Raw genomic sequence first — 17379 nt, forward strand, 5'->3', positions numbered from 1 at the left:
CACGTGTAACATTCACCAATTCTACCCATTATTGACAACCACACTACTCAAATTCTTAAAAAATGATGTTAAAAAATCATATGAAAATAACTCCTGTAATTGGAGATAATCCAGATTTTGTGAACAAGTATTTGGACACACTCAAAATGTTGTATATAAGATTCACATTTATTCACATAGGTTGTACAATATTAAAAAGCGAAGTTACACGATATGTACCTAGTTATTAAAATTTATAAAATCATTATTTTATTAAGTGCTTTTTCATCCAGAGTGTACCCCTGAAGCTCTAATTAACAATTTCAAGGTTGGTCGTTATTCGACGAGTTAAAAAGTAATCTCTTTGATAAAATTATTAATGAGATTATGACGTAATTGAGCACGTAAAAACAAGGGATTTTTACAACAGATTACCATTGACATTGAATGAAATCTGTTAATCCAATTAAAAAGTGCTTATTCCTTCGTTAGTGCACGCTTACATTGAATCACATTGTTTCACTGTGTTTTTACGAAACTAAATCTCTGCTAAGAGGAATTAAATTTTTAATAACTTCCAGCAACGTAGAAAAAATGAAAAACTAAAAGCCCCTATTTAGAAACTTGTTAATACCCAAAGAATGAAGAAGGAAGTAATGAAATGTAGAGAGTATGTATTATGAATACACAGTTTTAATGAAAAATTAATACGATGGAAGAGATTCATGCTTTTGTTCCATTTTAAGATGAAGAATCTCATTTTAATAATAATAAAATATGCAAAGTATTTTATGGCGCGTATTAAGCATTCCAGTTGTTTAGGATTTTTATCCAGTATATACATAGAACTTCCAATAATTTGAGTAGTGTGGTTGTCAATAATGGATGGAATTGGTGAATGTTACACGTGTATCACTTAAACCAGCTTATGACGGTCCCCGTAAATGCCCAGACATCCATATTCTTCTTCATCTTTGATGAGATGTCAAAAAATAATATTTTCATCCATTTAATTTTGCTTAAGTCATCTGTTTATTGCCCGCAATTTTCTCTGTATTTCTGGTGCTTGCAATTAAAATAAATGCATTCCATTGCATTATTTTTAACGAATTATCCAAGTCAAATAAATAAGCGAAAATTAGGATAAACTCTATACTTTCTGAACTTTATCTTCTTTGATTGTTTTTTATTATTATTTATTATTAACTAAATGAAAGTAATTTACGCAAACAACTGTTTTTTTGTTTGGCTTTCATATATTCTTGGCCAATGCAGGTAAAAAGGGATTAACTCTCCGCAAATATCAAACAATAGCTGAATTAAAAATTGCAATAAATATGGCGTAGTGATATTTAGCAGATGCGAGATATTAAGAAAAATGGTACGCGAAAAAATAGATTGTGAAAAGAACACAAGTAAAGTCACACATTTCAAATGTGTCGGGTTGTGGTCCTGTGGTTAGTGTCGCGGACTCTAAAGTCAGAGTTTCTCGGTTCGAACCCACTCTACCACAATTTGATAAATATTTCTAATAATGATCCGCTTATGCTAAAAGAAATAGTTTGAAATTGAAATATTTGTGTAAATAATAAAAACACAAATATTTCTCTTAAAAACAAAAGCACATATCGCTCACTCCTTTCAAGAACGTCATTAATCAAAAATCGACAATTTTCAGTTGAACATGTTTTCGGGATGCCCAGAAAATGTACTATATCCCAGCAAAAGAGGCATATTTTTAACTTTATATTTACCCGCTACAGGGCAGAAAGAGTTGTTTTTGCGTTTTTAAGAAAAGGTATTATTTTATTATTTTTTTAAATAAAGTAACAATTTTTCAAATCGAGAAAAAACTTTCAGATTAAACCTAAAAAGATCTGTTGCACAGTAAAAAGTTCAATAAGTGGCTTGATATTTATTTTAAATACATTGTATTATATTTTCAAACTTAAAAAACGATCTCCTAAAAAATCATGTTTTTTGATTTATGACGTTCTTGAGAGGAGTGAGCGATATGTATATCATCATAAATATTACAAAGCTATTTTTTTATGTGTAAACAATATATATATGTGAACAACTATTACTACCATCATGCCGTCTCACCACAAGGGTAGGGAGAGAAGATGGAACGCCACACTCTTCTGTCCTGACATACACTCCTAGTTTCATTCACATCCATACATATAGTCATACATGAATCCGATTACCCAGACTTTTGACACCACCAGATTTTAGGTTCTGATTAATTTGATCGTGCAAAGTCTTTTTCGGCTGTCCTCGTTCTGTTCTCCAGCTAACATTCGCCAAATATAATTTCTTACTCAATCTCTCGTCGAAATCTAAAATATGTTTTAAAAAAATACCAAAACCGATATTAAACCTTCAACGCGTTAAGGAAAAAAATTAAAGTTTATTTGAAAAATTCAAATTTTCCATAAAAAATTAAGTGTTCTAAAAATTTCCCTAAATTTCCCTTTATTTTTTTTATTTGTTTACTTAAGACCATGGATTGTAAAATTCATGGACTATAGTCGATTTACGCGTCCAATGGAGGGAAAAAAAGGGTGACTTTAATTTACGAATTCCATCCAAAGAGTCAAAAACCTGTGCCTTATTTTGGTTATCGACTGTTGTGATAGGATTTGTAATAAAATCTCGTTCATCCTCTGACCTTATTTATGAAAAAAAAATTTTTAAAAACACAAATATCACAAAAATGCAGGTGCTTACTACAAAACTCAGAAAACGAAAAAACTCATTTGGTGAAGAATCTTTACTCTTTTTAAAAATAAGGTAGGTACCTTCTCCTAAGAGAATTGAAGCATTAACATTTTAGTTTGTCTCTGATTCACAGTGTAGTCTATGGTGATCAGCAATGTGAAGTTAGCGTGAAATCAAGTGAGCAACGATTATATATTTTAAACTAAACTGACATTTCCGCTGCGAATATTGTGTTGTGTCAAATATCAGTGATCATTTTATTACATTTATGAACGTACTCCTAACGATTTGAAAAGTGAGCCGGTGTCGGATTGTCAACATTCGGGTTATGGTGTTGTGATTATTGCGTTATTTCGCTTTACAGAAAAATCAATCAGCAAATCTGGATGAGGAAAATATCAAAATGATTGCTGCTTCGGAACCGTTGGTAAGAACTTAGGAAAAAGTTTTTAAATTCAATCCTCGATTCGCCGACAGGTTATATGATAGTGTCAGGTAAGATGTTTCTTAATTTCGTTTGTGTATTTCAGGAGTTTGTTCCGCATGGTCGACGAGCAATCTCAAAGCATCCAGGATCCGTACTAAAATCAGCAACAACCAATTCATATCCTTGTGAAACGTCTCTACTTCACAAATTGAAGAATGTGGCCATCACTGACAGGAGCGACTCGTCGGGCTATCTACCAAAAGACAAAGAAGTAGATAGAAATGAGTGGTGGTGCGTGAGGCAAATATTCACCAACTCCAAGACGCCAAATGAAGGTAATATTCCTTAAAAAAAATAGTAAATATATATTTTTTAGTATTATAAATGCAACATTTTCAACATTCCAAGTCCCAAAAGTAGAAACCATTTAAAAAAAACCATTAAAAAAAACGTGATTCTTGAAAAATACTTGAATCTAAAAAAAGTTAATCATACCATTCGAGATACCAAAATGACTTTGCAATACCAAACAATTCCAACACAATTATATAAATATTTGGGAACAAAATCCCTTACCTTTCAAAAATCCTTATCTTTTCAAAACCGTTTTCCAAGAAAACTTATTTTTTCAATGGGAAAACGGTATTTTAAGCAAATAATTCAATTACATTAAATCTTAACTGGGTTTAAAGAAAATTATATTGCGGAATATCGATTATCTCGCCTTAACCTGTTAACCGGGGAGTTCATTTTTTAATTATGCAAAATAGTTCAAATTATTTTTATCTCTAGGGCCTGTCATTACTTTAATTTCATATATGTTATTACATTAATTACATTAATTTCATATATCGCTCACTCCTTTCAAGAACGTCATAAATAAAAAATCGTCAATTTTCAGTTGTGCATGTTTTCGGAATGCTTAGAAAATGTGCTATATCCCAGCAAAAGAGTCATATTTTTAACTTAATATTTACCCGCTACAGGGCAGAAAGTGTTGTTTTTGCATTTTGTAAAAAAGGTATTGTTTAATTATTTTTTCAAATAAACTAAATATTTTTCAAATGAAGAAAAAACCTTCAGGTTTTACTTAAAAAGATCTGTTGCACAGTAAAAAGTTCAGTAAGTGGCTTGATATTTATTTTTAATACATTGTATTCTATTTTTAAACTTTAAAAACGTTCTCCTGAAAAATCAAGTTTTTTGATTTATGACGTTCTTGAAAAGAGTGAGCGATATATTATTTATGCTTAAAATAAATGAAAAGACAATGAAATATATATTTTTATCGTTTATTTATATATATAAATCATAAAGGAAAATACAAAATTACAAACAAACAAAAAATAATTCATATCGAGACATGTATAGATGACATGTATAGATATAGGTCCCGCCCATTCGGAACGCAACATATTTCAAGTACGTCTTCATATGTCCTACCCGTCACGATATTCTTTCATTCATTAATTTCATTCAAATCCTTATCTGCACCCCAATAGTTCATAGGGCACTGCATCATATAAACGCAGTGTTATCTTGATCGTAAACACATGAAGTAAAGGTGATCAGCCTTTTGCTTCAGGCACCAGGCCAGGGTAATATTGAATAAATTTTGGAGTGAAAAAATCACTTTTATTTATTTGACCCCCCCCCTGGGAATCCAACCCGAGACCTCCAGAAGTACTAGCCAAGCGTGCTGACCATTTCACTATGGAGTGGATATTGTTTACGTTTGACATATTTATATGTCTCGATCAGTTAACAAGGGTTGGTTGAAAGGGACAGAAAATTTTGCAGAAATATTGAATTTTTTGTAATAATTTCAGATATCAACGATTCTGCAGCATCATCACAGCCTATCAAGAGACAATCTAGAGCTCCTGAAACCGATAACCCGAGCTTGAAGCTGAAGCATGACTTTAATCTCTCCATCAAGACTGAATTGTCCAACAGCGGCAAGAGGCGGAATAATGATAGTCCGTTGCCGAGCTCCACACGCCTTGGCTCCAGCTTCAGTTGCATTAATTCTTCCAAAAGTACTACCGCCAGTCCCCTTCCGTCGCCTGATGATAGACTCGCATCTTCTGACCCTAAAATTGATTGCTGTTATGAAGAAGAATTGTATGTTAAAGGAAAAACTGCTATTTGGTCGAGAGGTATTTAAAAAAATATATATATTGTATTAAATTGAATAGTACTGACAGAATGTAAGAGTTGTGATTGCAAAAAAAAGTTTGCAAGGGTATATGTCCAACTCCGAAGTATAATGGTCAGCCCGCTCGGTTACCGTTCTGGAGGTCCCGGGTTCGATTCCCAGGGGGGATGAAATAAATATAAGTGATATTTTCACTCCTATATTTATTCAATATTACCCTGGACTGGTACCTGAAGCTGAGGGCTTATCACCTTTCCTTCATGGGTTTACGATTAAGATAACACTGCGTTTATATGATGCAGTGCCCTATGCACCATTGGGGTGCGAATAAGGGTTAGGATAGGTTATATGGTAATAAACTCATACATTTCGTTATCAAGTGTAACACTTACATATTATCGCCGTGATTTTGTGATTATATTTATAAAAATTTCTTGGAAATGTGTTTTTTTTGGCTGTTGATATACATATTTAAAAAAAAGTTATTTGTTCAATACTTTGTAGCCTTTGTAGTGTGATCACCACCGAAGGTCAGCATGCTCGGCTACCATACTGGAGGTCCCGGGTTCGATTTTGACCCGGTGGGGGTCAAATGAATATAAGTGATTTTCTCACTCTTTTATATATTCAATATTACCCTTGACTGGTACCTGAATTGGAGAGCTGATCACCTTTCCTTCATGTGTTAACTATCAAGATAACACTGCGTTTATATGATGCAGTACCCCATCGGGTGCGATAAGGGTTTGAATGAATGAGAATGACTGTAGCACATTTTATAAACTTTGATAAAATGAATAAACTCAATAGCATTTTCTTTGTTTTTAACCACTTTTTTTTGTTTATTTGTATAATTTTTAAATGTAATGTTTGAAAATATTTTAACTTAGTTTTTCCCAAGATGGTGGTTATTTTTGAGCACACTATCATATATTTGGTGGTATTGATCGGTATCAATATATTCTGACATTCTGTTATGATTTGAATTACGGTTGATTTAGATGTAACCTTTGTGTCCAATGCCTGCAATTGATTAACATTCCTTATTTATTGTATTTTTGTATTTTTAGGACAAGTTTCCAATCCGGATTCCAAATATTACGACCCAGAATCACGCATGACTGTGACGTGTTTCACATGCGAAACCAATATCAAGCACGCTCTCTTTTGTGATTTTCACAACACTGTTAATGATAGACTCATGTACGATGCTCTCACTAACCTAATTGCAGAAACTAAATCCGACATTAAAATCAAAGATAACTTTGAAGATGAAAGTCTTAACCCGATCCCCAGCATTTGCGTAGTTGACCACCACAGTCTGAGAGTATTCACTGAAAAGGGAGAAGACTTTATTACCAGTTTGCAGTTCCAAATTAAAAAGATTTGGAGTACGAAATATGGAATTTTGCTGGAAAAAGATGCGGCTCCTTCCGCCGAATCCTCTTATATTCATAATATTCTGACTAACAGGACGCGTAATGATCTGTCCGGAGTCAAAAATATTGGCAATAGATCCAGTCTAGGTTCCGGAATCAGGTTAAACATGCATACCATGTCTCATGACAATTTTGGCGGATCTTCTACCACATTCGGGGAAACGGATGTCCAGTTGCCTACGTGCTTCTCGCTCTCGCATCCTTTAGACGAAATGGCTCCGGCGTTGATCAAAACGTCTCAGTTTGGACTCCAGTATTACAACGACGGGTTCATGCAGATAGTGTTTGTAAGCGTGAACCCGAGTGTCGCCCTCGTTTTCTCTAGTAAAACCGGGCTCCACAGCTTATACACTTTACGAAAGACAACGAGTGACGAATGCCATTCGGTCTGTAAGGACTGGAACAAAACTTCGAGTGTATTAAATCCATCCGGATTTCTGAACATGGGAACGAGTGCATCCATATTTAATACTACTGCCCAGAATAATGTGCGGGGTAATTCTAGACGCAACACAACAGCGAGTTGGTTGGATGGGGTGGGAAGTCCGTTCACATCTAAGCCCGGGAGTAATACGGGATCACCGAGCCATTCTCGTACCGACAGCCCGATGGCGGGAATTTTTAACCAATTAGGGTTGTCGCCTCATACGTCAATCGGACAAGCGTCTAATAGTTCGATGCTTGCGCCGAATTCTCGACCTTCGCCCCCTACTCAACCGCTGTATCCCGATCTCTGCTTCGAACACGTTTGGACGGAGTGTCATGGAAATCGACGTGACAACGCTAGTATGTGGTCAGCGGCTACCAAGACCTTTCTTCACACAGATCATACTAACCAGCACTACCTGTGTTACCTGGTTTCTTGCGGTTCCAACAGTCAGTTGCAAATAGCGCGCCTCGAAAGACCGCATTCCAACATCGGAGACGATTTGAAAAAGCATTTAATCGTCGGAGTAGTCAATTCTATACCGGCGAGAGATGCCGTCATGTTGCCCACTCTTAACTCAATAGCTGTGATAGATCTATCCGGAAATATTATTTTATATTCCGGTACATGTATGATTGGGAAGGTTCACATCGGAGGCGTTTTAGCCGGATTAATAACGTCTCCTTATAACCAGAGTAATGTGTTTGACACATCATTTCCAAAGAGGAGCAGTTTATTACCATCGAGTCATGCTCGCGATGTACCCATTTTGGACGATTTGGCTTTACATCAGTTATCCCCCGTACCTCGCCATTATGGAATGCATTCTTTGGAAAGTAAAACAGATAATGGAGGTAATTGCGATACAATGAGTTGGTTTTAAAATTCTAATTTAAATAATACAAACCGTTAAACCTCTAATACAATGACTTATATTTCAGGCCTCCAATGCTTACGAGATCCTGTCGGTAATAAAGTAACATTAGAATATGGCAAAGGAGTGTTTTACAGGATAACATTACCCGAATTGACAACTAACTCGCTCATACTCAAATGTATCAATGCTCTAAAGCAAGTACTTCAGAAAGATATCGTGATGCAGGTAAAATATTTACGGTACTTACGTATTTTAATTTAGCAAATTTATTTCGTAATTAATATATTTATAATTTAAATATAAAAAAGAACACTTGTATAAGAGTACTTTTTTGACTTGTAAAACGCCAATACTAAAATTTGTAAATTTTAAAATGAACAAAAAAAAAATGTCTCGGTAATTTACGTATTTTAATAATATAATGTATTTAATTTATTTAATTTTTTGATTTGATGATGGGTTCCATAGTTTAAGCATTTTGAATATAGCTCTTGGTTGAGATCACTGGTGCCCCCCATGGCACTGCGGTCCAACACAGGCGAGGTCACCAGTACCCCAAATGGCATTTAACGTGTTAAGTTTATGAATGTAAGCGCAACTAGTTTCAAGAACTCCAGATGTTCTTATCAAGTGATAATACTAACTGTGTATAGAGTTTGTGTTTTCACCTGTTGATGGGAACATCTGTAGTTCTCAAAATTAGCCGTGTTTACATTCATGAACTGAATAAAGTAGTCTTATACAAGTGATTTATTTCTATATTTAAATCACATACCACAAAGTTAATGCCAAATCAATGAATGATATAAACATATTTGTGTGTTGTTTTAGGTGGTCGCCAAATGGTACGGCATCAGAAATGCTCCCGGCACTCAGGATTTGTGCCCTAAGCTGGAGTGGTCCATGTTTGTGTCTCTCATTTTAAATCTCTTGGGCTACGACACTTGTAAGCTTCCCCTCACAAAACAATCGGATAACGGGTCATCAGAAGTAGCCTCAAAGAAGCAGCGAACGTCCAGCGATGGCAGCCAAGAAGACTGGGAATATCTATTGAAATCCGACCATCATATCTCCATCGGAAGCTCCCTCGCAAACCTGCTGAACTTTAAAAAATCTGACAGGCAATCTTTACGATCTTGCAAACTAAGCAGTCTCGGTAAAATGACGTGTAAAACACCAAACGAAATGGATACTTCACATCCCGAAGATTACAATCACATCCAAAATGCACAATCTAGGAATTTCAATACCAACTCTCTCCTTTTTCCGTACATGTTGCCGATCTTGTACGCATTTCATTTGCTATACGAGGAATTAAAGATGAACGTCTTGTTGCATGATAATTTGGAGTCTTTGGCTCAGTTACTATATCAGATATGCGTCGATCTAAAGCTAAACAATTATGTTGTTCACTATTGGAAAGATTTTCCTGCCGTTTGTCCCTTGAATGTGGAAATTAGTACGTCGCAAATCAACGAACATGACGCAAAGAAATTAAATCAGCCGGCTTATTTTAGCATGGAACCGCCCAGTATTTTCAACCATCTGTTTCATCTTATGAAAGGAGGTGAAAATCACTCAAATTTCCCTTATTTGAACAACGTCAACACGACTTGTAGAGATGTTATCGAGGTAAGAATACTTAGTAATCATTAAAGATAATAACTTTTTACAAGGAAAAATAACTTTATTACCGTAGAACAGGGCTACATGAACTTTGATGTGTTACTTGAGCCCAGTACAATTTTTTTTTAAATTAGATTGTGGTATCGATCGAGGTATCGTGACAATAAGTGTCACCTGTCAGGGAAACAATGAATCATGTCGATACGTTCATTATTGTAGACCAAATACAGATTTCATTTTTTTTTGTACTGGACTCAAGTAACACATCAAAGTTCAAGTAGCCCCGTCCTACGGTAATTATTCTATGACACTGGATTATTCACCCTACTATGCAATAATATATCAATATGTATATACATATTGACATATTATAGGTATCTCCACTTAAGACAAAGCATCCATCGTTTTTATATGACAGAAGTTGAAAGTCTGAGAATCAAAGGGCTTACAACCTAGCATTTGGTTGACTTAAGTGATTACATTATACATTTGAGTAACATTCAACATTCTGCCCATCATTGAACATCCATATTGCATTATTTTTGTAATAGATGGATATTTATTCTGTTGTTATAATCCTTTTGTATGTTAATTGTAATTGGATTGATGTGGAAGATGACGGTAGTGCCCTCAGTTGAGAATTTGAGAAATATATTGAACATAAGCCAGCCAAATGCCAGGTCATACATACCATATGCCCTGGGATGCTCAGACTTTCATCTTCTTTCATGTAAAAAGTATAGATACTTCGTTTCAAGTTGAGACACCTATAATATGTATTGAAAAATTACTTTGTACTTTTATCACATTGTTAGGGGGAAAGTCTTAAACGTACCTTTTAAATTCTGTTAGTAGAGAGCGGGAGACTCTCTTATAAGCATTCTATTTGCTTACTTTTTGGCAAAGCACGAGAGATGCCAAAAAAACATTGAACAGATGGAAATTTGATTTGCGGTTACTTGTGATTAGTATACTCAGGATTGGGTGGCAGACTGACTGAGTATAATTAGGGTCGAGGTTTATGGAAAAACTGCCCGACAGCGATGTGTTAAGTTTAACTTTAAACCTTTTGGACATATTTCAGATGGCAAATAAGGATGATTTTAAAGAGTTTATACAGTAAAAACAACATTTAGCAGTTTTTTCCCATTTTTTAAATCATATTTTTAAAACATGTTTTTTAAATCATATTTTCATATGGTGTACGGAGTGCATGGAAGTTTTTGAAAGAAAGGGTAATTAACTATGTGTATTTCAATGTTTTAGGATTAAGTACATAAACCCTGATGATGACAAGTATCTTGTCGAAACCGGTTGGATAAAGTGTACCAATAAAAAGTGGTTAAAACAAAGTTGTTTTATTTTATAAAGTTTATAAAATGTGCCGCAAAGTGTGCCACGAAAAATATTTAAGAAATGATATTGAAGAGCATTATTATATCATTATTAATCTGATTTATTATTGTAGGTGACTGGTCTAATTGCCAACGGGATTCCTGGCCCAGTTCAGGCGATACTGTCTGCAAGGGACTGCGTGAATGCCAGCAGTACTCCGAGAGTCAAGGATGCATCTACATTCACAGACTTGACCAATATAGAACAAGCTGTTGTCCTCATGATATGCATGAAAGGTATTTCAACATTTATTTGTTTCTTTTCTTTCTGATGGTCAGCACGCTCGGCTACGGTACTGGAGGTCCCAGCTTCGATTCCCAGGGGGGGGGGGCGGGTCATATAAATACAAGTGATTTTTCACTCAAATATTTATTCAATATTACCCTGGACTGGTGCCTGAAGTGGAGGGCTGAATAACTTTCCTTAATGTGTTAAAAGTTTAAGATAACACTGTATTTATATGATGCAGTGCCCTATGCACCATCGGGTGCGGATAAGGGTTTGAAGATGATTTGCATGAAAGGTGTTTCAACATGTAAATTTATTTATTTCTTTTCATTTTAATGATATGCATGAATGGTATTTCAACATGTAATTTTTTTCTTTTCTTTCTGATGATTTGCATGCAAGGTATTTCCATATGTAAATTAATTTTATTATCATTGAAAAGCATAAAATTGCACCGTATTGTTTTGAAAAGTGTTTTCTTGATCACTAAGGGCGTTTGTGCACTACCCGGAATGTCACCGTCCGGCAGTCCGGTTTTGAAAAATGAAAGGGGCTACGACAGTTTAGCATGATCGAATTTACGCGCAACGTGTTCACGCACCGATCCGAAGAAAGATGGACAAAAGCACAAGCCAATCCAAGCCAATCATCGTTTTAAAACGCTAACTGACGTGCCGGAAGGTAAAATTCCGTGTAGTGCACAAACGCCCTAATTATATGAAATCATCGTGATGAAGTACTCCACTTCAGGTGATTTAATACCCAGGTAACATTTGATATAGTTGATTTTTTTAATGTCATCATTGATGGAGAAGAATATGGGGACCTAGACATATTTTTTTATTTTTTTTTATTTGTTCGGGAATTGTACAGCTTTACATATAAAAAAAGTATATAATAAACAATAGTTACATTAACAATAATATACATTACATTACATTACCAAAAATAGTTACGTTAATAAAAATAAAGCCAAATAAACAATTCCACATTTATGTTATAATAACTAATAAAAACATTCAGAGATTTAAAAAAAGGGTATGGTATAAAATATGGTATGGTATATACAAGGCTGACTACCTGTCGTTGGATGGTTTTACAGGTTACACATTGAGAGATCTACAAACCTTTCCGCCGGCCATCAACCTGTACATAATGAATACAATATCTCGCTGCAAAACGAATCCTCCCGTTGATTGGCCGGATAAAGCGTACTCCCTCATTATGAGAGAGGACCTCGCTCTGCGGGCTAAGTACTCCAGCACCGAGAGTGAAAAACAATCCCATGGTTTGTATTTGTTCAAAATTTTTTTTGAACACGCCGTTTTTAATTAAAGGCAGGGGCGTGCATTCAATTTAGGCAGAAAAGCAGTGTCTATCCTAATTTGGGTAAGTTAGGATAGGCACGCGGTGCGTAACATATAAAAACGCAACCAGTGATACCTCTACCGCTTACCTAGTAAGTGGTACCAGCTTACCTTACTACCTACCTCTATTTACTACCCTTATTAAGTATCTGTGCACGCCACTGCTTAAAGGTATGATTTATAAAGTGAGAATGCCCAGTGCTAAAATTAAAAGAAAATGCATTTTTAATTTACGTTTTCTTGGTAAATACCAATATTTCTTAAGGTGGAGACTGACTGGAGCATTTCATCGTAACATCGCTTGCGGCGAGCATCACTGAGCATCCGAAACTATGGATGGAGCGCTCGGCTCGCTGTACTGACTGCCTGAATGCTCGCATCGTAACGTGTTACGTTACGACCAAATGCTCCGGTCAGTCTCCATCTTTAAAGTATTTTGATGCATTTTTTAAACACCGTCTTTTAAGAAATAGTGGTACATATTTACCAAGTAAAACAAAAATTAAAAACAGAATGCATCGAAACACGTATCACAATAGATTTTAAGAAATAGTGATTTTTATCACTTAAAACTAAATTAATTTTTGGTCAATAACTTCCTATACGTTTTGCCTTTTTTTAACCGTACGGTGATTGAAAATGATACGGAATAGTGAATTTATAACAATCAAGTTTTTAATTTACTATTCTGTAATAAAAGTTTATTAGATTATTGTAAGATTTGATTCTCATATTTCTCAAAAAGTTAACCTTTGCGGGAGTACAAAAATTGATCTCCGACTTTCTCTGGGGAGCGAGTTCTTTTTACATGAATTTTTTTCTTCTTCATTAAATCGATGTAGAAATTATGTTAAAAATTATTAAAAAAAATAAAACAAAAACATCTCTTCGAAATATTTTTGAATTATGACAAAATTAAACACAAATATCCACAGATGTCATTGCTATACAAGTTACATCATACGTTAGTTACAGTTATGACAGACAGATTTCGACGTTCATTAGCGTTGATACTCCTTTAACCTTTTAAACGCGTTAACTTTGTTCCTAAGAGACGCTCGTGCGCGGCTGTATTTCGCCGTTTTTTAAATTATTACTTTTATCATGTATTTAGTTATGAAACGATTTATTTTCCTAAACAAAAACGTTCAATGGGATTCATTGTGCCTTTTTGGTACTCTATAATACACGTGTGTCACATTATTCTTGAAATATATCGTAATATAAACAAATTAGATCGTAACATAAATAAATCAAAGCACGCATCGTGTGTCACTCTTACCCACTGGCGATGCGTAGCGTCGAGAGTGAGACAGATATAGGGCATGATTATGGCGCGGACTAATTACCGACCGCAAGAAAAATGAGGGATCTGTTCTTTTATTTATCCTTGTGATATTACAAATTATTAGTCAGATATTTCAACAGATGTCATAAGGCCGAGGATTGACGTATTATTTTATCCAAAGTTCCACACCATGAAAAAATCCCTCCAAGTTGAACTGAGGTTCGAAACTTGGAGCAAAGTGAAAACACAAACGCTTATGTCAGCCGCGTATGGGGCATGTCTTGTAAAAACACAAACGGTTATGCCAGCCGCGTGGATCCGGTTAAGGAAAATTCGCACCGACGTTCATTTACGTCCATACTCCCGGACAGGTTAATTTTTTTTTTAATGTTTTATAAATAGATGACGTCATGAAGGAAAATCTCTTCACCCAACATAAAGACGCTGATCCTGAGAACATGATTATTGGCACGAAGACTAATGATGTTGAAAGGACTGGTCTAGAAATGATTGATACTAAACTTATGAGGCTGCGATTTCCGGATGACCACAGGTTAGTTATTATTCTTGTTAATCGTTCACAATGGTATATGTGAAGGTGGTCAGACATTATCTAGTTGGACTATTTTGTCTGTACTGTTCCGTATCTGTCTGCTGTGCTGGTCGGGGTTGTGGAGGCGTCTGTGTACCGGCCAACTTCGGGTCGGAATCGGATCTAGCAGACAAACTTAACCAACTACTAATCCCTTTCACTGCCTGTACGGGGGCGCTTCTAGAAAATTTGGTGGTGGTTTTACAAACTTGTATTTATTTAGATTTGCAGTGACAGGGATATTGGAAGCTTTTAAATGTAAATTAACAATAAAATCGCGATACAGTTTTCTTTGAGGTTTTCTATAAATTTAGCAATTTAGGTCATAAAACCAACAAAAAATTGATTTGCAAGTGCAGGTCTTTCAGGAAGTCTAGATGCTTCTGTATCAGATCTGGGAATGCGGTGAAACAGATTTCAATATAAAAAAAATTGACTATTTTGTGGCTCATGTCACACTGGGAGGTCTAACTTCCGCATTCATTGAGAGCAGAATGTGTTAGCTTCTTTATTCCATCCAATGACCAAGGGAATGACTACAGCTCGTTCCACAGATTTTTCTACTCTTACTCTCATTTTGATTTCAGAGTGGCTGAACTGTGCAACATGTTGCAGTCGTCTATCCCTGTCTCTATCTCTCTCACACAGCGCCCGGAAGTATCGGATCATGACTTCATTGAAGAGCAAGAGAGACACCTTCTGGCTCTTTGCAACAGAACGATGGCACTCTCTGTTGGCAGGTATAACAAATATTTACACATGAAAAATTATAGTCATATAAATTTATTCAAGTTTCTGCCTTATTTCTGCTTTATTCAATTAAATGTATATTGACGGGCTTATTGCTATTGAGGAATATCTTCAAACCACAAACAGACAGTGACGTTGGTCGATGGTTTGTACCTTATAAAGCAGTTTGAAATAAGTGGGCATATAAAACAACAGTAAAAGCTCATACATATTAATAATAATTATAATTATTGGATATTTCACACAGCGCCATTTTCATAAAATACTACCTCAAGGGAGCCCAGTGCTTAAACATATAGTAAAAACTCATTGATAGTAATAATTTTTAAGAAAATTGGATGATTTATATGGTGCCGTTTTTGTAAAATTCTACCTCAAAAGAGTTCAGTGCTTAAATATTACAGTGAAAGCTCATTGATAGTAATAATAGTAATAATTTTTGGATAATTTATAAAGTGCCATTTTTGTAAATTACTGCCTAAAGGGCACTTTTGAACAACTAATTCGAACTTCATCATAATTCATTTTCGATTCTTCTAAAGGTGGAGACTGACCGACACATTACGTCGTAACGTAACGTTCGCGGCGAGCATCCGACATCGGATGGAGCACTCGGAACACTGTACTGACTGTACGAATGCTCGCATCGTAACGTCTTATGTTACGACGAAATGACTCCGGTCAGTCCCCACCTTAATGATTTTTCATGCAAAACTTTTGATAATTCGAAATAATTATAAATATTTGGCCCAAATCAGAAATAAAATTACCCAAAATCATAAATACAAAAATCTGTTTAATTTTTTTTATAAATTACTGTTTTGATTGTGGAAAAAATCTGTTTTCTTCATTAATTCATTACAGTTTATTTATTTATTTTTATTTAAACTTCATGTACAGAAAATAAAAAAGTACATTAGCGGACTTACTGCTAAAAAGCAATATCTTCCCACCAACCAAAAACAGACTAGTGATATTGATTAAAACGTTTGATACCATATATAGCCGTTTGCAATCAGAGGGTAGATAGTACTTGAATATTGAAAAAAACATAAATTACAATTAACATTTAAAAAAAACATAAAATACAAAAGATGATAACAAGGAGGGCAAAGGAAAGAGGGAGTTTAGGGAAGGAGGTAGAGGGAAAAACTAAGGGAGGAGGTTTGATAGACAGTTACGATTCTAGTATAAATAGTATTGTCTCAGACGTTTCTTGAATGTTATTAGAGAAGGTGCATTTTTTACAAGGAGAGGTAATTCATTCCATAGTCTGGCCGCTTGGACAGGGAAGGAATTACTGAAGAATGATGTGTTATGGCGATGAATGGAAAGTGTTGGGAATAACGAAGTGATAGACCATGATCTGAGAGGTGCATATTTAGGTGCATTGGGTTGTGAAGAATATTATAAAGTAGCGTGAGAGATTGAAGATTTATGCGCTTTTTGAAGTGAAGCCATTTTAGTTCCGTGGGAAAAGGTCAAACATGTTCACAGTTCTCTTCATTCATAAATTATTGCGGTTTTCTGATAATACGACTGCTTTCTTTAGAGGAATGGTGACCCTACGCTGCACCCCCTGTGTGATCACCGAGCCGCTGCACATCCCCAAGCTGTGCCTCACGGGCCGCGCCCCGCCCCGCAACGCCGTGATCGATCTGTCGCACATCGAAGTGTCCCCCACCGTGTCGCAGTGGCCCCTCTTCCATAACGGAGTGGCTGCGGGCCTGAAACTGGTGCCGATGGGCAATTCCACCATCGACTCGGCTTGGGTCGTGTACAACAAACCAAAGGTAACTTTTAAATTAGCAATCAAACGACTTATCGATTTAATTAATGACATCCGGTATTAACCTTTAGACGCTCATGCGCCGTGTGCAATAAGGGTCCCCTTAAGCGCCCTGCCCAAGCATTTTTGCGAAATAGCGATTTGCTAGCTACGAGTAGCTGTTATAAAAATAATTGTGTCTCTAAAATTAGTCCTATTTAGGTAAAACAAAAATCATTATCAAAATAAAATATATATGTGGCGAATGTGAGAGGCAAAACAGAACAAGGACGACCGAAAAAGACCAGATCAATCAGAACCTAAAATCTGGCGG

At 35.6% G+C, this 17379-nt stretch overlaps 1 protein-coding gene across 1 annotated transcript in view; it reads left to right on the plus strand.

The window, feature by feature from the left end:
* Positions 1–2931: 2931 nt before the first annotated feature.
* Positions 2932–17379, plus strand: part of LOC148313610 (anaphase-promoting complex subunit 1-like) — a 28669-nt gene continuing 14221 nt past the window's right edge. The window contains exons 1-11 of the mRNA XM_088260063.1: positions 2932–3130; positions 3234–3465; positions 4960–5289; positions 6359–8008; positions 8096–8256; positions 8863–9663; positions 11126–11288; positions 12383–12568; positions 14338–14488; positions 15115–15267; positions 16830–17070. Of these exons, the coding sequence (XP_088116189.1) occupies positions 3107–3130; positions 3234–3465; positions 4960–5289; positions 6359–8008; positions 8096–8256; positions 8863–9663; positions 11126–11288; positions 12383–12568; positions 14338–14488; positions 15115–15267; positions 16830–17070 (4092 nt within the window). The 5' untranslated portion in view covers positions 2932–3106. The remainder of the gene's footprint in view (positions 3131–3233; positions 3466–4959; positions 5290–6358; positions 8009–8095; positions 8257–8862; positions 9664–11125; positions 11289–12382; positions 12569–14337; positions 14489–15114; positions 15268–16829; positions 17071–17379) is intronic.

Source organism: Brachycentrus maculatus, unplaced genomic scaffold, assembly GCF_059751285.1.
Source record: "Brachycentrus maculatus isolate JH-2025_06_01 unplaced genomic scaffold, ASM5975128v1 h1tg000007l, whole genome shotgun sequence".
Taxonomy (NCBI): domain Eukaryota; kingdom Metazoa; phylum Arthropoda; class Insecta; order Trichoptera; family Brachycentridae; genus Brachycentrus; species Brachycentrus maculatus.